The sequence below is a fragment of the Leopardus geoffroyi genome, chromosome C1, assembly GCF_018350155.1.
Source record: "Leopardus geoffroyi isolate Oge1 chromosome C1, O.geoffroyi_Oge1_pat1.0, whole genome shotgun sequence".
Classification (NCBI taxonomy): Eukaryota; Metazoa; Chordata; class Mammalia; order Carnivora; family Felidae; genus Leopardus; species Leopardus geoffroyi.
Window position 1 is genome coordinate 31,914,086 of NC_059328.1, and position 23,308 is coordinate 31,937,393.

Consider the following 23,308-nt stretch of genomic DNA (forward strand, 5'->3'; position numbering starts at 1 on the left):
CTGGTGCCAGGGGGGCCTGTGACCCCCCAGTCCCAGATGTGTTCCCATTTTGTGGGCAGCTGGACTACTGGGGGTTCATGGAGTGGTCTGGCCTGCCCGGCAGGTGTTTGGGGATGCCAGAGGCCACTTCAGCTTCTCCGCAGGACTCTGGGTCACTATCAGAAGGCTTGGCTTTGGGGGGCACCAGGGTGGCTGAGTCGGTTAAAGCAGCCGTCTTTGGCTCCGGTCATGATCTCACGGTTGGTGGGTTTGAGCCCTGCATCTGCTGTCAGTGCAGAGCCTGCTTTGGATCCTTTGTCTCTCTCAGTCCCTCCCCTGCTCTCTCTCTCAAAAATAATATTAAAAAAAAAAAAAAAAAAAGTCTTGGCTTTGGGAAACAACTTCAAAAGTTTTTTGCAGTCCTGACCCCAGAAGTTAGGGCAGTAGAGCGAAGGGGTAACCATCTTCTTACCTCCTACAGAATGTGACACACGGGTACCTTTCTAGTTCTGTTCCTCGGGAAGCCGGATGAAAGGGGAATGTCAGCTGTCTCAAGGCAACGTTGCTCATGGCAGGAACGGACCGTAACTGTAAATTATCTGGACCAGCTGCTTTGGGCCTCCTCAGTGCCGTGACTCAATGGGGCACGTCCCTTGTAGGGACCCGGAAGCGATGCCTGTGGAGTAGCTGTGCCAATGAACTGGGGAGTTCTTGCTCCCTCGGGGCGTGATGCTAAGCCAAGGTGAACCCCGCAGTGTGCCTGGCTTGTCTACATGTGCTGGCATTACCTTCAGTCCCCGTGTCTCGTGGGGAAGGGGCACACCACTAAGTTCATGGTGGGGGTTCAGTGAGGCCCTTTGGCAGTGAATGAACAGGACAGCTTACCACCCCGGTGCCCAGGAGCCTGTGGAGAACGGTCCTGTTCTGGTTTGGCAGCCCTGGCCGTGACAGCATCCCAGGGACCACGGTTAGAACCCACAGGAGCCAAGTGGAAGACAGGTTACAAGTCAGTCACCATGTCTGAACCAGCCATGGTGAGCGCTGGGAGGGCCCTCTGGTCTCATCTGAAACCCTCATACCACACGGGCCCAAAGAAGTGAAGTGACCCGCCCAAAGCGTCACAATAAAGAGACTGGCTAGAACCTCAGCCTTGCTCGGCGTCAGATTACTTGGCTTCAAACGATTGCTTTGGCGCTTCCTCGCCGTGAGCTAAGCGTGCGTTTCCTGATCTGTAAAATGGGTTTGCCGTGAAGATTTAACGAGACGATTCTAATTCCTGTGGAGTAGTTCCCGGGGCCCTAGGTGACGTAAGAGTGTCAGCTATCGTGAGGTTTTCCTGCATGGCGCTGCTGCCCCCTCCTGTGACCCCCACAGAAACGGTGTCCCACGTCGGCACAATGGGTACCATGCCAGCTGGCTGGCCCGCACATCTCCTCGCCCCACGACGAGGAGGAGGACGACGAACCCGGCCATGGAGGCTCTTGGAGCTGCTGACCCAAACACGGCTCTTCCCCCTGGGCTCCGCGTAGCTGCCGCGTTCCCTGCTGTCTAGCCACACCAGAGCGGAGCCCTCTGAGGGCAGAGAACGGACTCCACGCCGCCTTCCCAGTGGGCATCTGGCAGGCGGCCTGCTCTTCAGGGACTGCTGGGGTCGGGAGAACTCTTGGGGATCACCTTGTCTACATGCCTCACTTAAGGATGAGGGAGCCAGGACCAAGAACGGCGAGTGCTCCGCCATTGGAGGTGCAGTGCGCCGCCGACTGATTAAAACCACACAGGCATCTATATTGGTTTTTATTTATAAACAAATTGACATAAAAGAAGTCCAGATGGCAGCAGGCGCAGCTGACCTGCTCACAAAGGAAGCATCTGGATGATGGAGAGGGGACAACCAGACTCCAGCCGGGAGGCCCTCCCCTCCCATCTGCCTTACGGGCTTTGTGGCCTAAAATCCGGGGGCCTGACCTTCTTCGGCAGCAGTTCTGGCCAGGGCAGGGAGCCGTGTGGGGGAGGGTGTGGGCGGGGGACTCCCATTCCCACAGACGAGGCCTGGGGCTGCAGAGGGCCCCTGGAGGCGGAGGGGAAGGTGGCAGACACTCTCTTCTCCCCAAGCTGAGGGGTACGCCGTCAAGGCCTGAGGGATCTGTCCACCCCACAGAGCAAGCGCTCCAGGGTGATGTGGTCTGAGAAGAGCCCATGCCTCTCTGGGACCGGGGCGGGGCAGTCTCTCACCTCCTGAAACCCGGTGTCTGGAGCGGGAGGAGTAGGAACCGGAGGGCTTGCCCGAGTGCCAGAAACAATAAATTAACAATAAGAAAAGATCTTTTTTTAAAAAAGGTAGAGGTTTGCACCATGAATTTGGAGTCTGGAGCTCTTGTGAGGAGGTGGCGGGAGCTGTGGGGCAATGGGGTGCCACACCAGGCCCGGCAGGTGGCAGGGGAACTGGGCACGAGTGTCAATTCAGGGCCCTGTCTTCTGGGCCCTCAGAGGTCAGCCCCTTCCTCCATCACCCGGAAGGTGTTCAGTCTAAACGCCCGCTGAAAGGCCAGCGGGCTTGAGAAATAAATACAGAGGGGCCTCAGAGCCGAGGCGGGGCTGAGGGCAAGAGCAGCGCCAGCCCTGGGCCCCACACTCCCCCCTCCTCAGTCCTTCATGGAAGGACGTATCATGGCAGGAGGGGGAGCAGTGGTGGCTCCACACAGCCTCCTGGAGTCCTGAGGCGGCCCTGAGCCCCACTGAGGCGCCCGGAGCAGACTGTTGGCCCTCCTTCCGGGGAGAAGAATGTCGACCCCTTCCGGAGGACCCCGCGGTTGTCTGGGCGGTGTCTCCCGGTTCAGAACTTGCCCTGCTTCAGCCGGTCAATGTGGAAGGAGAGCTTGAGCGCGGGCCCCAGCTTCAGCCCCATGTACTTCATCATCATGTCGCTGCGCAGCAGAAGCAGGGCCTTGCCATCGATCTCCTGGCGGGGGTGGGGGGAGGCACCATCAGAGGCCTGGTGGGTCTGACCACCCAGGTTCTGATGAAAGCCACCCAGGCACGCGGGGCCCAGTGAGCACGCTGTGCCGCTAAAGCCTACCTGTTCCCACAGCTTCTGCTGCCGGCCCCACGTCTGCTACTGAGCCCAGCAGGTGCGCTCTTCACAGGAGCTCATGCTGGCTTCCCTTCCCTGCTGCCTGAGGTGTTTCCCCACCCTCGCAGCTGCTGACGGCCCGGCCCGGGTAGGTTCCATGTCTCCCAGTAAGCCTCCCCCGTCCTGTGCTCGTCCCCTCTCCCAGACTGGTTTTATACTGGCCCTCAACTGTCACTCCGTGAGTCATCTTCCTTCCTGAGCAGCAGGGGCCCCTCTGTGTGAAATAGACCCAGGGCAGGCACTTGCTGAGCCACCGTGAGACCTTCAGGCCGGACCTAAGAGCACCCCCAGACCCAATGGCATGAAAGACTGGAATGATTGATGAAAGGGAGCACATCTGTTCTGAGCACCCAATGGGTAGAACAGCACCCAGCAGCAGGGGCTGCTGGGAAACGGGTTTGTGCCCAAATCAGGAGTATGGTCACCGCAGGCGAGTCAGGAGCGGTGCTTGGCTACACAGCCAAATGGTCACTTGAAGAGATGGTGGCGGTTCCCAGAGGAACAAGGACATGAAGGGGGCTGATGAGGTTGGAGAGTAGGGGCCAGGTGGCAGGGGACTCTAACCTGGGCTGAGGCCCCCGATTCTCAGGCCAAGGCAGGCAGATGGGAGAGCACACACGTCTAGGAAAAGAGGAGAGTCCTTTCCCCAGGCCTGAGCCCACAGGCCACGCACCCAGCAGGAACGTGGCTGAGTCAGACCTACACTGCAGGAGGGGGCTGAGCTCAGTGCCCGACAAGGGCGGCTGGAGACCTGAGATATCGTCTCTGTTTTCATGGTGTCTCCCATGCTTAGTCTTGAGGGGCCTTTAAGAGTCTACAAATTGCCGAAGCAAGACTCCCAGTGGACACAGGAGAGGTCAGGCGGGGGCACCTACGTGTTTGCGAAAGAGGTCAGCGTGGGGTCCAAGCTGGGGATCAGCTTCCCGGACAAACTGCATCACGTCCTCTACTGTCCACGAGGAGGGGTCCCGGCCACTCAGTCGCGAGGCATCCCGGCTTTCCAGGTATCGGTCCGACCCTGCAGGACAGGAGGGCACCTGCCATAACGGGTGGGGACTGGTTTGTAATGCATCCCCACTCTCCTTGGCACGTCCCGATGGCCCTGTGGGTGAGGCTCACGTTAGTGCCAGAGCAGAGCAACTGGAGGTGGCTGAGGGAGGGAAGGGTTTTTCCACAAACGGATGAGGATCTGAGACTCTTCTTAAGTCAAATCTTTGTTCTTTAAGAGTAGATCTGATTTTGGAAAGGGCCAGAAGAAATTTTACATTAAGGCTGTGGTTCAGCCTGGACCAAAGTCAGCGGGAACAATGAGTGAGGGGATTACTTGGGCTCACTGGGGGTCTGGTGGGTAAGGCTGCTTTTACCTTGGCTCTGGGGACCATTTCTAGATAGACTTTGGCAGATGGGCAAGATTAGAGCCAAATCTAATTTGGGGTCTAGGGAGAAAAAAAGTGGTGGAAAATACTCTGTGCCTCTTCCAAGGCCTGGAGAATAGCTAACCTTGCTACAGCCTAATAGTGCAGAGGCAGAAAATAGTCTTGCCTTGGCTGCTAGGAATCTCAGTTAATTTAGTGCACTGCTTAGAGCTTTTATCTCGACCTTGGCTCAAATACAGTTCCTTCCATTTCCCCCGTGGGATCTGGACTCTCCGAAATCTGAACTCCTTACCATGCATGGTCTAGAAAGTACTGCAGCATCTGGCCCTTTCTGCCTCTGACTGCATCTCAACCCCCTAACCCCACCCCTTCCTTGTCACGCTCCAGACACACTAGCTTGCTTTCTGCTTCTCGAATAGGCTATGCCTTTATTCTTTGACCTGTAATTTCCTCGGTCTGGAATGTGCTTTTCCCAGGACTTTGCATACCTGATTCCTTCTCAATATTTGGGTCTTATCTCAAACATCAATTCCTCACAGACCTTCACCAACCTTCTAGCAAAAATATTCCATTCCCCACACAGCCACTATCAATCCAATTATCTCCTTTTCCCTCAGCACGTATCACTACCTAAAATATTTTCATGTATTTGTTTATGGTCTTCTCCTATTTTCTGCCCTATTTCTTTGTGATATTGTGACTTCTAATAAGAAAAACACACATATTTGGTCTTTGTCCTGTTCCTTGGCAAGAACTCCTAAAATTCTTGGAATTTCCTAAATGGTGAGAGAAAGAAAGGTGCCTTTTGTTATTCACAACAAGCCCTTTTTAGCCACACCTGAGCATGTTCCTGAGGTCACTTCTGGAAAGTCCCTAAAGGATGGGGGTTGCCTGCCAACCTCCCTGGGGAGGAGAGTGGCCAATGACTTAACTGATTGTGCCTGTGTAATCAAGGTTCTGTAAAAACCCCAAACGATGGGGTTCGGAGGGCAAGAACCCCTGGTTGGTGGACACATGGAGGTGTGGGATCTGTGTGTCTGGAGAGGGCATGGAAGCTGGTGCCCCCTCCCACATGCCTCGCCCTGGGCAGCTCTGCCATCTGGCTGTTCCTGAGTTGTCTCTGGTTACAGAAAGCTGGTAACCTAGTAAGTTTTCGTGAGTGAACCCAAGGAGGTGACTGTGGGAACCCTTGATTTAGTCGGCCAGTCAGAAGCACGGGTGACATCCTGGACCTTCGACTGGCCTCTGGTGGCGTGGGGCAGGGGGCTTGTGGGACTGAACCCTTAGCCGATGGGATCTGATGCTCTCTTCACACAGTGTCAGAGTTGAGTTAAATTGTAGGACACCCAGGTGGTGTGGCACGATTGTTTGGTGTGGGGAGAGCTGCACGTGTGGTGTCAGGGGGGAAGTCATGTTGAATGGAGTACTGGGCGTAAGGGAGACAGACACACAGGGGGGCGGTGGTTTCCTTTCACAGTCTCCAGGACATAAAAGAGGGCCTGGGCAGCCATAGTGGACGCTCAGACAGGTTTGTTAAATAAACGAATGACCCTACATAATAGTTACTTGTGTATTTTTCTGGCTCCCCCACCAGACTGTCTGTCTTGAGGCAGGGACCTTGCCTCGTTCACGTCTGTATCCTCACCACTCAGGAGATGCCTGTCACACAGCTGAGAGGCGACCTGAAACCCACCTAGGAGAACAGAAGGCTGTACCTCGTCAACTGTCTCTTGCAAAGGCTAAAAATCTCCTCCATTTCCCTTCACTCTGGGTGGGTCCCAGGTCTAAAAGTCAAAGCACATTTGGCTTGGCCCAGCCCCTGCTCCCTGGGGAAGAGACTCCGGGGAGTTACATCTCCAACTTGTAGCTGGGCACTGACCAGATGAAGGGAGAAGTGTGCCAGGGCAAGCAGGGTGACGATCGCCACAGAAATTCCGATGGCTTTTTAGAGGCGGTGGTAGACAGGAAGTTGGAGAGGGCTCTGAGTCAGCCACCTCTCCCTGCCCTGACAGTGCACTGTGACACTGAGACCGGCTGCAGAGATTACGGACAGCAGAGAGAAGATATACTCGTGGACGTGTCCCTGGACCATCTCGGCCAATTCCTTGACCTAGGGGAGCTAAGAACCAAACACACACACAATGACATTATACACATATAAACATAAATGCACGCACATATTCACATATCTGATGCTACTACGTATTTCTGAGTTTGTCTGGCAGCCTCCTCCTGTTCCAACACACTCCAGGAGGACAAGTGGCAGGAAGTTGCTAATTTATATGGTGGTCGGGAGAGACAGCTCTGAAATGATGACACCTGAGCACAGACCGTGAGGCAGACGGGTGACTGGCATGTTTACGGTGAAGCCGGGAGGCCTGTGGGCCAGAGCTGAGTGAATGAGGAGAGAGTGGTGGGAGATAACCTCTGAGAGGTAGTGTGTGTGATGGGCTGGGGGGCACGGTGGTGCACATAACAGGACCTCGATGCCACCGAAAAAACCATTGGCTTTTCTGAGCGAAGTAGGTCGGTTTTGAGCAGAGCAGTGACTGGAACCAACTTACAGTGGAAAGGATCGCTCTCAGAGCCCGTGTGAATAGACTTAGGCTTCGGGGGAGGGCAGAAGGGAGACCAGTCCAAGCAAGAGACGACTGTGGCATGCAGCAGGTGGTAGTGGTGGATGTTGGGAAGAGTGAACAGTGGGAAGAACCCCCACCACCCGCCACTGTCAGCTCATCCGACCCTTAAAACAGCCCTTGAGGGAAGCAGCATCATCTTCCGTTTAGAGATGAGGGAGCTGAGGCCCGGAGAAATGAAGTGACTTTCCCAAGACCACACAGCTAGGAAGAAGACAAGTCAGTGCCCTGGGTCTGTCTTCTCCTATCCCCATTTCTGCACACAGACGACAGCGGGATTCTCTCCCACTGCCCGATGAGAGCTGGTGGTTACCCCTCAAGGAAGGCAGAGGGTCTCAGTCTGAGAATGACTAAGGCAGGTGAGGCATATCTAAGGCAGGTGGCCAGACTAGTAAACCGGTGCCTACTCATCCTCGATTAGTGAAATAAGAGGGGACAGACTCAACATGTGAATTCTTCGGGACAAACAGTTCTAGTGCGAAATGGAATCCTTCATAGCCGTATGAGGTTCTACAGGGTCACAAGAGATTTAGACCATGACCTGGCCAACAGGCTCACACGCATTCCAAAGGAAGAGAGGAGGTGCCCGGAGACAAGAGTGACATCTCAGGCCAGTGGCGCATGGGGCAGCCATCAAGCAGCACTCCCAACAGAGAGGGCCTCGGGAGGGAGGACGGTGACGGAATCCCTTCACACCTGGGGGGTGATTAAGCTTCCCAAGTGATCCCTTATCCCCGCTTCCATCTGATCCTTGTCACACTCCTGTGAAAAGACCAGGTCCCTATCACCATGTCCAGTGCACAAAAGAGGGGTGTGGATACCTGAGAGGTGAGACGACTCCCCCAAGACTCAAGGCGGGAAATCAGCTGGTGGCTCTGCCTGGACTTTAGCGCTGCCCATGCCCCGCACCGCCTTGCTGGGTGACGGCCTGGCTTCTTCCCCCCACTCGGTCTCCCTAAAACCCTCTCTCCTGAGGCCGATTCTCTCCACGGCAGGCCCTGTCAATGGAATCTTCTTACTGTTCCACACGCCGGGGGCTGGGAGTGTGGAGGTGGCACTTTCCCGTCTCTCCATGGCCACTTTTAGGCCTTTCTCCTATGAAAGCTCGTGTTCATCAGAGGCCAGATATGTGCCCAGCCACCTGCTCGTCCTGTTCACTGTCGCCTACAGACCTCTGGGCTTCTACCCCTTGTGAGATGGAGATTGCTCGGTATGTCGGTCACAGCCTCCTGCTCCAGCCGGTTCCTGTCCTCATCCTCAGAGGCACTCAGTCACCCACCTGGCCTCCAGTGACCTTCACCTCCACTCTGCTTCAAATACCTCCCGCCAAGGCCACTGCCTGCTTCCTGCCATCGCTTGGAACAAATCCACTTCAGAAACGTAAACATCCCTTTCTCTGACCCCAACCTCCCATGTCTGTAACTGTCCTGGACTTCAGTCCACTAAACCCATTACGTCACAGAGACATTTAGCCCGGCAGACTCACGATTCCCCATCCTTCAGCCTTGTCCCAGCCTTGCTTCTTCTTCCCTACCTGGCCCGGTCCGGTGCTGATGGTCTAAACGGCTGTCCCTCCAGCTGCCCCACTCCCTGGCCCTCTTGCCCTTCTACCTCAACGTGAAACTTTCATCCGCAGACAGTCTTTTCTCATTCCCACATCTAGGTTTCTAAGACCACAGAAGAAAACCACATCTCTGGCAAAATGGAAGACTAGTCTCCAAGCACAGCTGGGCCTTCAGTGTTTCCCGAAAGCCAGTCCCTTCTCCTTGCTCCATTTCCCCCTGTCTGCTCTTGACCAGTCCAGTCTGGGAGCTCCCCTAAGCCCTTCTCTACTCGCCCTCTCCCCATTCACTCATGACCACCATCAATCTTTCCTCCAGTCTCAAAAAACAAGGCTTAAGGCCAACCCATTTTTCTATGCCCTGGGTCCCTAACCCTTCCCAGCGCACCATACCCACAGCCTTACTCTCTTCTCTTTCCTATATTCTTCATTTCTTCTTCTTGGAAGGCACAACTTGTCTGCTGATAAACACATCGGGGCGCTCCCACTCTTGAAGACCCTTCTTTTGTAGGTCACCATTTTTCTTTTTCTTAAGCCCTCTTTAGTACCTCACCATGCTATCTGCCCTCATCGCCCTCCACAACCTCTGAGGCTGCTCTTGCTAAGGTTGTCAATTACCCACTAATCACCACCTCCGACAGATAGTTGCCAAATCTTTGTTGTGGTGCACTCTCTTTGAAATGCTCTCTGTAATCCTGGCCACTGCAACATCAGGTTTTGTTTTTCCTCGCATTTGACTACTTCTTTGTCGTCTCCTGGGATCTTCTTCCTGCTCCCACCTCCTGAACTTTGTTGGTCCCCAGGACTCCACCTTTGGTCAATTGTTCTTTTCATTCTACCCATACACTCCTGGGAAGTGGCTGGCATTCATCCTACAGCTTCAACTACCATCTGTATGCCGATGACTCCCAAACATTTATCTTCAGTTCAGTTGTCTTCCCTGAGAATCAGACCTGCAGAGCCACTGCCTGGTGGATGTCACCTAGATGACCTGTGGGCTCCCTCCCTGTCTTTCTACGGCTGGTCCCCTCTCTCACTGAATGGCACCCCGCCACCCCATCTAGAAACCAAGGAGACATTCCTCCTCCCTTCTTTCTCACTATCCTCAAATCTGACTGTATCTCCCTCGTGAATAGTTTTTTTTTTTTTTTTTTTTTTTAAACGTTTTTATTTATTTTTGAGACAGAGAGAGACAGAGCATGAACGGTGGAGGGTCAGAGAGAGAGGGAGATACAGAATCGGAAGCAGGCTCCAGGCTCTGAGCCATCAGCCCAGAGCCTGACGCGGGGCTCGAACTCACGGACATCGAGATCGTGACCTGGCTGAAGTTGGACGCTTAACCGGCTGCGCCACCCAGGCGCCCCACGTGAATAGTTTTTTAACCCATTTGCTCTTCTATAAACTATCTACCACTTTTCTAATCCAGGCCTTTATCTGTTCTGCTTTGGCCCACTCCCCAACCTCCTAAGTGGCCTCTCTAGTCTGTCCTTCCTCAAATGTGTCCTCAACACAGTAGTACGTGATCTGTTGAAAACACAAGACTCTTTAGGTCTCGCCTCTAATTAAAAGCCTTCGGCAGCTTCACACTGCCTGCAGGATCCACTCCAGACTCCATCATGCTCCACAGCTTTGGGTCCTCTGTGAAGCAGCCCCCTTAACCTTTCTAGGCTTTTCTGTTTCAAGTCCCAGTATCACACTTTATGTTCAGCGATACCAAAGTGCATGAAGTTCCATGTGCACCATCTGTACCAGTTCTTATCCCTCTGTCCTTGTTCCGCTATGCTCTCTTCCTAGAAAGCTCTCCCTCCCCTACTACTCCTGATCTCACCGCTCACAGCTTTGAAGTCTCAGACAGGGTGGTGTCACCTTCTCAAGGAAGCTTCCCCTAGGAGCGCCTGGGTGGCTCAGTCGGTTAAGTGTCCGACTTCGGCTCAGGTCATGATCTCATGGTTTGTGAGTTTGAGCCCCACGTCGGGCTCTGTGCCGACAGCTCAGAGCCTGGAGCCTGCTTCGGATTCTGTATCTCCCTCTCTCTCCCTGCCCCTTCCCTGCTCATGCTGTCTCTCTCTCTCTCAAAAATAAATAAACGTTAAAAAAAAAAAAAAATTCAAGGAAGCTTCCCCTGGATACCGAGCTTGGGTTAGGTGTTCTTCTTTCCTGCAGTTTTCATACTATCCAAAGCACATCTCTGCACTCAAGATATGTCTTACAATTGTGTTGAAGTGTTTGTCTCTCCCGTAAGACTGTGAACACTCTGAGGACCAGAAGCAATTGACTTTTGCATCCCCGTGCTGAACACAGATGGTCTTAGAATGAATGGCTGATAAATGAATGGGGGTACCTTTCCCTGTCCCTTTGGCTCGAGTCTTTGGCTCTTAGTTTCCACTGTTGTCAAGCCAACCCCAGAGCTCCAGATGCCTCCCTGGTGCCTAGCTAGACACAAATGGTAAGTCTGGACCCCCCCGTCCAACTGCCAGGCAGGGGGCAGCCAGCGCTCAGTGAGGAAGGAAGGGAAGAGCGAGGGCCAGAACTGCAGTCAGCTTACCCCTGGAGCACAGCCTGCGCACAGCCGAGGCAGGACTCAGTGGGAGGCCACAAGATGGAAGCAGAGGCCGGTACCCGTGGGTTCGAAGGTTTTGGGAGCTGCTGACAAGGTTGGTGGGAGTCAAGGCGGAGTCCATGGAGTCTGAGTGTGGTTCCAAGGACCGGGTCAGACTATTCCCCAGGACAAAGCTTTCACCTGGAAAACAGTAAAACCAGAGTTAGAGAAGGAACTAGTCTAGAAGGACTGCCGGGGCGCTGGCCTCCCAGGTACCTGTTTGGATGGAGCAAGAGGCAGCAAGACAGAAAGTTCTAGGCTATCTCAGGAGGCCTGTGTATTAGGCATGGCTCTGGCTCTCACTAGGTGACCTTAGTCAAGCCCAGTGCCATTCTCTGGACTTGTATCTCCTTAGGGACTCTTCCTTTTAGATTAGATAGTCTGAAGTTTCTTGTGGTCTGGATGTCTTAAGCTTTTTCTGGATAAGGAGAACCTTAAAACAAATAGAACTATTTTAGGAAGAGGCTGCCTCCCTACACACGAGATGCTAGTGCAGGGGACAGGGGTGCTGGAGGAGAGGTATGGTTACTTAGATGAGGACACTTTAAAAGGTGACCCTCTCAGCCAGCAAGACATCTCAGAAATGCTCCTCAGTGCCCAACTAACAGCCTGTCTATGAAGGGTCTGCTCCTTGGTTCCCTCCCTCCTTTCGTACTTGCCTTGTGGAACAGAACTACCCCAAGGAAGCTGGGCTTATGCGGCGGTGAGAATAGGGCCGTGGAGACCAGAATCTGGATTAGAACTTGGCTCTGGCACTGGGTAGACAAGGTGCTTCTCTCAGAGCCACACTGTCCTCATTTAGAACATGGGAAGCCCCCTTCCTCTGAGGCCCAGCCCCTCAGCTGGGCAGCAGCCCCTAATCAGTGCACTCCAGAACCTGAAGCAGGCTCCCTCTTGTGACTGGGCTCTGCCCACACTCAGTCAGTTCCTCAGCCCTGCTCATATCATCTCTGCCTAAAGGACGAGTGCTGGGTCCTGGGCCACCCCCACCCCCATCCTTTGTGGCTTTTCTTAGAGGTTGGCTGTTCAGGTAACGCTTGGGATTCACTCAGGCCTGTGATCAACACTACAGTCAAACACACGGTCTGGCACACGATAAGACTTCTATGGCAAGATGGGTTAGGATTTTTTTTTTTTTTTTTTTTTAATTTTTTTTTTTTTTTTAACGTTTATTTATTTTTGAGACAGAGAGAGAGACAGAGCATGAACGGGGGAGGAGCAGAGAGAGAAGGAGACACAGAATCGGAAGCAGGCTCCAGGCTCTGAGCCATCAGCCCAGAGCCCGACGCGGAGCTCGAACTCACAGACCGCGAGATCGCGAGATCGTGACCTGAGCCGAAGTCGGACGCTTAACCGACTGAGCCACCCAGGCGCCCCAATGGGTTAGGATTTTAGGACTACTTTCTACTATCTGAACTTGCGGGGTAACCGGGGGCTTAGAGTCAAATCCAGCTATTTGCCCTTAATCTCGGGAGTGTGACTGACAAAGCCCTACCCCGGCAATGGTCCCGGAGAGAGAAGTCTCTGGGGACCTGGACCGCAGCCCACCCCTTTAGGCAGACGAGCCTTCAGATTCCTATCTTCCAGGAGAGGGGACCACAGCAGCGTCCCACTTTTGAGACAAGCACAGGACTCCAAGCCAGCAAACAGGAGGCCCGGGTTCTACACTTGGGCTCCTGCCCTTCTCCAGGTATTTGACCCCGTGCAAGCTGTCTGTCCTCTCAGCGCCAGCTTCATCTGTAAAAGGAGTCGGGGGGGGGGGGGAACTCCCTCTCTCTCATGCTGAGAACATCAAATGAGAAAATGGAATGAGATGGACTTTACCAAGGTGGGGAGTTATTTTATTTATCCTTCACTCACAGTTACGGCAAGCCTACATTCTCTGCAGTAACTCGGGAAAAGGATGAAATCTAGTTTCTGCATGCACCTTTCGAGCCCTCATTACCTGGCGAAAACCGCGGACAGCGCAACTTGCCTCACCCAAACTAGCGTGTGAAGCGTCATCAGGACAGTATCGGGGGCTCACCAGCTGCTGATGCAAGTCAGCGTCTCTTCCTCTCAGCGATGCTACGAATGGCAGTGGAGGCCTGGAGTCTGAGTTGAGGGGCCTGAACACCGGGACAGGGGCAACGGCACCAGGCCAGGTCATTAAAGCTCTCCTAATGAGAGGCAGTGGACAGATGAAGAATCATGCCTGGGAGGGCCCTGGGAGGGCCTCGTCTACTTAAGACTGACCAGACAAGGGCCTGGCTGCCTCAGCAAGACAGTGCAGCAAAGAAGACTGCAGTGCTCTCAAACTGTGCTCCACAGATCCCCGAGGGCCTCCAGAGGGAGGCCAAGTGAGTAGGCCTCTGGGTCTCACCCCAGGTTCTAGCAAAACAGCTCTGGTTTTAACTTTTATACCCCAGAGTTTTCATATAATCCTGCCTTTGCAAAAAGGAGTTCTACTGCTAAAAGGAACTTTGCAACCATTGGCCCAGGGTCAGAAGTTAGGGCTGCAAGACTCGAGTTCTATTTCTGGCATTACCACTGGTCACTGATCTCTGCCTTTTTCTTGGGATTCAGTTTGCCCATCTATAAAAAGACACTAAGGAGCACCTGGGTGGCTCAATCGGTTAAGTGTCTGACTTTGGCTCAGGTCATGATCTTCCAGTTCACGAGTTTAAGTCCCACATCGGGCTCTGTGCTGACAGCTCAGTGCCTGGAGCCTGCTTCAGACTCTGTGTCTCCCTCTCTCCCTGCCCCTCCCCTGCTTGTACTCTGTCTCTCTGTCTCTCTATCTCTCTCTCTCTCAAAATAAATAAAACATTAAGAAAATTTTTTTAAAAAGACAATCTCATATGGTCAATTTAAATGAAATTTGCTGTGGATGTGTTAGAGACATAAGAACAGTCAGCATGGGAAGGAGCTCATTCCTTCATTCAGCAAACATCTGTTGAGCATCCTTTGAGTACTAGCTCCTATGCTAGGGAGGGGGTATGCAGAGGTAAACAGACAGATAAAGGCCTTTCCTTAAGCACTGATTTCCAGTCAGAAGCAGATTTTTTTGGAGTCTCACCTTGTAAGGCTACCCTAAAAACAAGAGTTCCCAGGGGAGGATGGCAAGAATGGTGGGGGGAGGTCTAGAAATCATGCAAAGGAGAAAGAGCCCACGAATGCATGATCTGGAGAAAAGTCAGGGGTGACAAATAACCTGAGGACAGTCATGGGAAGGGAAGAGAACTGGAGGTAGATTGGATCTTCTGAAAGGCAGCCAGCAAAACAGGGGACAGGAGTTATAAGAAGACAGATTTGGGCTCAAAAGTGAAGGCACTGTAGCAATCAGAAATGCCCAGCAATAAAATCGGTTGCCAAAGGTGATGGTGAGCAACCTGTCATTGGGAGCACTTAAGCAGAAGTCAGATGACCACCCGATCTGTTGGGCTAGACACTAGATCATCTCTAGACCACTTTCCATTTCTGGGATTCAAGGAATCTGTGCTCACAACCATGCTTTCCCCTTCCTGGGGTGAAACAAATGAAAGAAACTAGGATTTTCTAAGAATTTCTAGAATTTTCTAAGAAAATTCTTATGCCAACACAAGACCCAGAGACTACCACAGTTCCTGTGTATGCTTAAGTCTGCCTCATGAAAAAAAAGTCCTCTGAACTACGTGTCCTACACCCTCTACTACACTTTAATTCAGCAAATATTATCAGATATTTGCTACGTGACAGGGAGACGGATACTGTGAACGATGAAAAAGACAGATATTGTCCCTTCCCTCAAGGAATAATTAATCTAGTGGGAAGGATGACAAAATACAAGCTTATAAAAAATTAGAAACTATTGTAAATATTACTAAGCAAATAGGGTATTAAGACAGAAAATAACAAGGGGGGCTTTTTTAGATGAGGAGACCTTGAGAGGTCTCCTTGACAAGATGATGTTTAACAGCTGTGGTCTGAAGCGTCCAAGTAGAGGTATGCTAAACAATGTGCTTGGTTTTAGGGTTCGCGGGCAGCCCCAATGAATCCCAAGTATTATCTAAACATTTGATCTCCAAGAAAAATTGCAAAACTGCAAAGGATAGGAACATGACCCAGGATGCCCTCACCCGCAGAGAATTCTGTGGAAAGGGCCAAGGAGCTGACGTGGCTTAGGTAGAACCTAATCATCTGCTATAGGTCTCCTGGTACAATGGCTAAGGGCTGCTGCCTGGTAACTTATAGAAAGATCTTGAGTAGAAAAACAGCTTGGAATATTTAGGGAAATGAGGAAAAACAGTGTAGCTAAAATATATGGAAGGAAGAGATGAATCTGGCACGTTAGGCAAGAACCAGATGATGCAGAATACTGCAAACCAGAGTAGGACACCTGGATTTTACTGTAAGTGTATTAGAATGCCACTACAGAGTTTTAGGTTAGGGCATGCCATAAGCTCATTTATGCCTGAAGAATACCCTTTGGGCTATTAGGTAGAAAATGGAGCAGAGAGGAACGAGAGAGGAGACCAGATAGGCCAGAAAGGACCTCTCAGGCCAAGAGAGAGAGGATAATGGCAAAGGCAGTAGACTGATAAGATGTACATGGCTTTAGGATACATTTTGGATTTCCACTAAGGCAGAGTAGCAGGGTCTAGGCATATCTGATTTCTTGGAACTGAAAACAAAAAGACAAAATACACGAAATAACCATTTTCAGACACTGGGCATCAGGTAGGGCAGGACAGTGATTCCTGAAAAGGGGTAACAAAAAAGGTGAGCCCTAGGCTTGCTCTCAGCTCACTGTCTAGAGTGTTTCCAGGCCACAGTGGAGGCAGGGGAAGATTAGACAGAGCCGGTGAGCTCCCTGAGCTGAGGAGATGGGGCCGAGTCCAGATAGGCCAAGGCAGCTACAGTTCATGGGTCAGAGCTCTGGAGAGGTGATTACAACTAGATTTCAAATGCTCAAGAAGACAGAGCAAAGACTATGCAGGTTAAGCAAAAATACCAAAGACATAAAAAGACCCAACTCAAACTTCTAGAAATGAAAACACAATGTCTGAGATAAAAATACATGAGATGGATTAAGAGTGGATTAGACACTGTAGAAGAAAAGATTAGCTAACTTAAACACAGTACAGAATTTATCCAAAATAACGTGCAGAAAAAAAGGCTGAAAATATTTAAAAAGCATCACTAAACAGTGGGAAAAACTCAAGGAGACTCATATATGTCTAATTGGAGTCTCCAAAGAAGAGGTGAAGAAAATATATATGAAGAAAGAATGGTAGAAAGTTTTTCACATTTGATAAAAAGCTGTAAACCCACATGTCCAAGAAGCTCAGGGGACTCTCAGCACAAGAGGCATGAAGAAAACCTCACCAAAGCACAGCATAGTCAAATGGCTAAAAACCAATAATAAACAGAAAACCTTAAAAGCACCCTGAGGGGGTGTGGAGGGGGGTGGGAACAGCATGAGACCAAAAAGAAGAATGACAGCAGACTTCTCATCAGAGACAATGCAAACCAGAAAACAATGGAGTGACATCTTTTAAAAAGTGCTGAACAAAAAAGAGTCAATTTTAAAAGTATCTTTCAGAAACAAAGACAAAAAAAAAAAAAAAACCCCAAAAACAAAAGACTTTTTCAAAGATACAAAACTGAAAGAATTTGTGTCCAGTAGACTGTAACTCTGAGAAATGTTAAGGAAAGTCCTTCAGCAGGGAGAAGATACGAAACTCTGGCTCTACACTAAAAAAATGGAAAGTACCAGAATACCAGAAAGGGTAACTATGAAAGGGTAAATATAAAATAATTTTTTCTTTTATGTTAAAAGAATATATTTTTTATATTGAAAAAATTTAAAAGAGGATTACCTATTTAAAGTAAAATAATAACGTATAGTGGGATTTACAATATATGTAAAAGTAAAACGTATGGTAACAATAGCACAAAGGCCAGAAGACGGGGAGAGTGTACCAGCTGTAAGGTTCTTATGCGATATGTGAAGGGATAAGACTATGGCTCTAAGGTAGACTGTGATATGTAAAAAATGTATAATATAAACTAAAGCAATCACTAAACTAAAACAAAGAATTAAATTAGTTATAGCTAATCAGCCAATAAGGAAATAGAAATCATAAAAAAACTGGATTAATCCACATGAAGGCAGAAAAAAGAGAACAAGGGATAGATGGAACAAATCTCTCTACCAACAGCTTTTGTCTTTGTTCTTTGAGTTGAAAGTAAAGATCTGGGTGGGCTATGTGGTTCTTTCATTTATATAATTACATTGTTACATTTATATAGTTTTGGTTTTGAAAGACAAAGTCTGGGAAATTGGAGATAAGAGGAAACAAAATTATTCTGCATGATATATTAAGCTGGAGTTGCCTGCTGATAGCTGGAAAAGGAGGAGGTATGGGATGGAAGGAATAGAGAACAGAGAAGAAAATCCCCCAAACCTAGAGTGGGTCCCAGAAATGGCAGCAGGCTGAGGCCAAAGGTGAATGAGGCCAATAGGATACATCCTGTAACAGCAGATAACACTAAGATAAAACAGAAATGTTAAAATGCTTCCTGTTCTTTGTGGCAATTCTCCCCCACCCCCCTAAACTCCAGTACAAGTTTATTACAATTGTATTCATTTTTGTATTCATTTTCCTTAGGGAAATGAAGGATGAAGAACTGGACCAAATGTTTGGGGCAAAGCACCTAAGGGAGGGACAGTCAGCTATAAGAGTGGTCTGGGAAAGAAGGAGCAGGAGTCTGCAGGAGTCTGAGTCAGAGCAGGAACCCTAGTCTGAATGATGTGGGGTGGGGGTTCATTCGATGTTATTTAGATTTGGGTATCGAAGGAAAGGATTATCCCCAAATCTAAGAGGACTCATAGAGTCCCACACAAACCTCCAGACAGCCTCCCTGCCTACTGTCTCGCTCTGTACCAATCCATCCTCCCACACAGGATCCTGAGTGACCTCTCTGAAGCGCTGTGACTGTGTCCCTTCTCTGGGTCCTCACTGCTCAATGATAAAAAGCTGGCAATACAGTCAGTTAGAGCTTTCCTGACCAGGCTGCTGCCTCCGCTCCAGCCTCGTCTCTCACATGCCTCTCTTCCACTGTGTATGTCAGCTGTACCACACATCCGGTTCCTCTGACACGGGTCACGCTCCTCTTTGTCCCTCACAGTCTCAAATGCTATTCAGTCAACAGGAACATTCTTCATCACTCCCCTCCTCCATCTCCTTGGGTCTGCGGCATCTCCACCTGATTATCCTGCTCCTTCAGGTCCAAGCTTAGATATAATTTCTTCTGGAAAGCCTCTCCTGACACCTGGTTTGAACTTCTGAAATCTGAACGTGTCCTCTGAAAGTACGCATCATCACGAATGAACTGTTTGCGTATTTGTTCCTCTTTACCAGGTTGTAAACTCTGTCAGTGTGAGGACCTGGGCCCCTAGTTTACTATGGAAATGCCCCCTGCCCATATGCCTAAACCAGACCTTGGTGTTGTGCAACCAGTAACTTCTGGGTTGGCCGACTGAATAACAGACTCGACACAGGTTCAATTAATTATGAGCATCTGCATCATCTTGGAACTCTGACAGTTCTATGAGGAAACCCCACATGGGGACGAAGGGTTTCATCCCCACAGAGGGATGCATCCTAACAGATTTCACACTTCTTATTTGGCTTTATTGAATCCTATACATTTTAGGATTCTGGCAAGAGAACCACTTTATAAGCTCAGATGACCCTGGATGGCAGCTAGAAAAACAGGCACAAGGAACTTACCACCTTGGGACAAATGAACCTCCTTGAGCAGAGAGGAATCTGGGCAATCCCCAAACTGCAGACCTAGAGGTTAATGCTGGGTGGTTTCAATTACGGCTAAGATAATAGTCCCTGGAACCAGCTACATTAATTGTCTCCTGTTAATGCTGTCAGGGCTGAGGGCCGGAAAGAACTCCCTCTCACATGACCTTCACAGGCCTCTCACCTGACATGGCCACGTGTGGAGTTTTGAAGAAGTGACCCTAATCTGACACTGTCCCCCTCCACCCTCCGCCAGGAACCCTTCCTGTCCTCGTCTTTCATCACTGCTGGCTGGCCACAGGGCCCGTTCCAGGCTCACACCGCGTGCATGTCTGTCCTCTCTCAGCTGGCATGCTCCCAGAGCAGGGATGCGGTCTGTTCCATCTCTGGCTCCCCAGAGGCTAGTATAGCATCTGGCACAGAGCGTCTGACAACTGGTCTGGAGTCTCCAAAATGTCAATGTCATGTCAGGAAAGGCAGAGACAAAAGTGTGGAAAACTGCTGTAGATAAAAGAAAACTAAAGAGACAGAACATCCATCGATCCATCGATCGACTGATGGGTCTATCTATCTATATCAGCTAGTAGATTTTACTCATGTTAAATTTCTTGAGTGTGATAATACTCCTACTCTTAGGAGATACATAGGAAAGTTTATTAAGGATCACGTCTCTCAGCTGCAGTTAACTCCCAGATGGTTCAGTAAACAAAAGTCCACAGACACAAACAAATGTGCGTATGCCTAAGAGAAACAGGTATAGTAAATATTACAAAGTTAAGTGGGAAATCTAGATGAAGAGTACATGGTTGCTCACTATCCTATTTGCACACTCTTCTGTAGGTTTGGAGTTTTTCAAAAAAAGTTAAGTCTCAACTCAGGTAAGGAACCCTAATGGGATCTGCTATACTGGAATTGTGCGGTCAGTTAGGCCACGACCCTAAGGGCCAGGGAGGTGTGGAGGCAGGCTGTAGGGAAGGGAGAAGGCACCTCAGGAAGTACCTAGACAAGAGGAGTGGTAGCTTTGGATGCTGAAATAGAAGCGCATAGCCACGCAGGAGGGTGGGAGTGATAAGCCCCAGATCCAAAGGGCAGACCAAGCCCTGTGCATATCCAGCTATTTGGCAGAGGTTTGGGTAAGTCACCAGGGAAGTGCAGGAAATGATATATGATCAGAGGTGGAGCAAAGGGTCAGCAAGGCAGGCTAGCAGGCAGGCGGGAAGGCAGGCAGGCAAGATAAGCAAAGGAGCACAGAGGAGTGAGAAATCTAGGCAAAGCTCTGGCTTGTCTGGGCACAGTTAGAACACTTCAGAGAAGCAAACAAACTGGGGAAAAAGCAGCCAAGTTGCTGAGCACCCAGGATGGGAAACAAAAGCTAGACAGTGAGCACCAGAAGGTGCAGAGAGCTGGCTGAATCTGTCTGAAAATGAGGGAAGGAGTGGGGACGGTATGTGATAACCCTGGTCTTTGTCTCTTTCTTAGTTGGTGAGGCAAGAAGGAAGAGTGGCTAAAGCTTGCTTCCTCTTGTCTGGTAGCTGAATCAGAGAGATGCAAACTGGAACAGAATTCCCAGGGCACATCAGGCCTCAATTCCAAACCCCCTCCATGACTGCGGGCCCATGACGTACATCCCTGCCAGTCCCTGCATGCTGCTACCAGTAAGTTTTCTCTTAGTCCTCAGTGATGATTATTCCCTTTAAGAATTCTGGGCTCCTGGTTCGTGGAGAAATCTCTCTTTAGACGAGCAGCTACCCTCAATGTTCACTACCCCCTCTCGTGTATGCATTCTTCCAGAATCTCAGGTAGGCTTTGCTTTCATCATTTAAGTGCTGCTCAGAGTTCCTGAAGGCCAACAGCTGGGGTATTTGACAACCTGCCTTTGTCTGTCCCATGTCTGCCATACCCAGCCCGGACCCCCAGTGCAACATACTAAGGACACTTCTTTTTGTTCTCGGATTCTGATGATAAAAGAAAGCAGGAGACAAGGTTTAGAGAAGATCCCTCCCAAGCAACAGATCAGTGAGGGGGGCACAGACATGCCTGCAGGGACCAGATGGTCTGGCCCTCACAAGGAGTATTTGAAATTCAGGTTGTCTTTTTGCCCTGCACACAAGTCACACAGGCAGTGCTCACTGGGGTGCAGAGGTACAGACAGAGGTGAGGGTGGGGGGGCTGGGTGAGTAGTCATGTTGCCGAGCGCGTTCTCTGGAAGTGGACTCTGTTAAGACAACGATAAAGAGATGCCAGGGGAGACAGTGTGGTGACAAGACTTGTGTAGGTCAGAAATGGGCACCTTTCAGACTTGGGCTCCCTCGCCAAAGGACAGCACAGCCCCAGCACTCACAGCACCACCTCTCTGCTCCTCCGGCCAGGAGGAGTCCATGAGACTCTTCTAAAGGGCCTCTGCTTCCTCTCTTGACCACGACCTACCTCGCTACTGGGATCGAGTTTTCCTCCGCTCCCTGTCGTTCTGTGTCCCGGGGCTCCAGATGCTGAGTTCCACTTACTCTTTAACCTCTCTTGGAAGTGCTTAGTCATTGATCCGGCCACGTGGCATCCGCTTTCCTGCTGCGGGTCTGCTATGCTAACTAAGAAAGCTATTTTCCAGCCTCGTTGGAAATGGCAGGAACTTGAATTGACTTGCTAGACTGGCAGTGCTGGAGGAGTTCGGGCCACGTGCCAAAGGAAAGAGTGGACGGCCAATCACGGGGGAGCACACTTCTCACTCTGTAGCCTGAGACTAAACCTTCCTGTTGGCAAGGGAGAGCCACCTTAGGCCTCTGCCGCCAGCTTCACACTGGGAGGCGTGCTGTGACCTCATGGTGGCTCCACGTGCCACACGCCGTGGGGGCTCAGGAGGGGAGCTCTGAACCACCGTTTTCTAGGGATAAAAATCCAGAAGACAGAAGGTTAACCCTAGAGATAGGAAACAAAATCCTGGAGAGAGCAGAGATGGGAGGAGACCAAGGAGTCCCTGGCTGCGCCTGCGGCAAAGGTAAGGCGCAGAAATCCAGGAGTCCAGAGAGTAGGTGCCGGGCTGGAGGGTGTGAGGGCCAGCCCCGGGCCCCCACTGGCGCTGCTGTGAGCCCTGTGCCCCTTTCTCAGCCCAGGCCCCATCCCAGCTCCTACCTGGTAGGTACCTGTCGTGGCTGTGGCTGTGGCTGTACTCGGTGGTGGTGAGAGGCAAGTGAGTCTGTGTAAAGGGTTGGCTGCCAAACAGATTGTCACTGCGAAGGTTGTGGCAGAGCTTCTCCAGGAAGCGGAGGACGTAGGTGATGCTGTTGACTGCCGGGAGGTTGAGGGTGTGCTGTTCGCGGTCAAACACGGCTGTGGAATGAAGGAAACGGGGCGAGCGTGTCAGCCCGGCAGTGCAGGGCAGGCTGGGCGGAGGAGCCCAGCCCACTGCTTGCCTCAGGCTCACCTGGTTACACAAAGCAGTTGGTGCCCAGGTTTCCTCCCCTCCCCTCCCTCCCTCAAGGGTTTGATTTTTGCCTCCACCTCCAAAGGGCTTGCAGTAATGGGAGTGGCTAGGCCAGGCCTGTTGCACCTGGGGCTCTGAGGTGATTTTACTCAACTTGTGAAAACAACTGTGAACACAACTCTATCTGCTCCATCAGTTGGCTGGGCCTCCTCCGGGAGATCTGCTCATTTTGGGTTCTATTTCCATAAGAACTGCCTAAGAACAGAGAAACTGGGCAGATGAGGAGAATACAGCTATTACCGGCAATAGTTTGGGTGCACAATGTGATCTGTGTTAGGGCACTAGAGTTTCAGCAGCATTTGGAAATATTCCATGCTTGGTTTTATTTTCCTCCCTATCTATCTCTATTCAAAAAATATCTGTATAATCCTTAAAAAGCAGGCCTTTGAATTTGTCTCTGAGGGCAGCAAGGAAATGGGGAGATAGGCCGGTCCCGGGAATCAAATTTGGGACAGAAGAACCCTAGGAAAGGTGTGGGTGACAGCAACCCCACAGAGGCGCAAAGAAGGCCTCATCCCCGCACACTACTGCCCGGAAGCCTCGGCCTCCCAAGGAAAGGAAAGCTGGAGTCCCCAGCAGTCCTCCGACTTCTAGAACAATGTCTTCCGTGCGTGCCCTCACCCTCCACACAGCCAATTACTCCCTCGCCAGGGCTCCCACGTCACCCTTTACACATTTCTCGCACATGAGAATACTTCTCTCCTGTCATCTTTTCTCTTCCTCCCCGGCCAGTGCCTGGCAATAACCTCTGACATCAGATAAAGGCTCAAA

General features: G+C 50.8%; 1 protein-coding gene across 30 annotated transcripts in view; it reads right to left on the reverse strand.

The window, feature by feature from the left end:
* Positions 1-1,760: 1,760 nt before the first annotated feature.
* SCMH1 (Scm polycomb group protein homolog 1) overlaps positions 1,761-23,308 on the reverse strand; it is a 189,090-nt gene continuing 167,542 nt past the window's right edge. For 19 of the 30 annotated variants that reach the window (XM_045476859.1, XM_045476884.1, XM_045476881.1 and 16 more), the window contains 5 exons: positions 22,632-22,732; positions 22,197-22,383; positions 11,228-11,422; positions 3,985-4,211; positions 1,761-2,938 (listed from right to left, as the gene is read on the reverse strand). In XM_045476859.1, coding sequence (XP_045332815.1) covers positions 2,813-2,938; positions 3,985-4,211; positions 11,228-11,422; positions 22,197-22,383; positions 22,632-22,732 — 836 coding nt within the window. In that variant the 3' untranslated portion in view covers positions 1,761-2,812. Of the gene's footprint in view, positions 2,939-3,984; positions 4,212-11,227; positions 11,423-22,185; positions 22,384-22,631; positions 22,733-23,308 lie in introns of those variants that run through there. The other 11 variants (XM_045476885.1, XM_045476882.1, XM_045476871.1 and 8 more) reach the window with 5 other exon arrangements.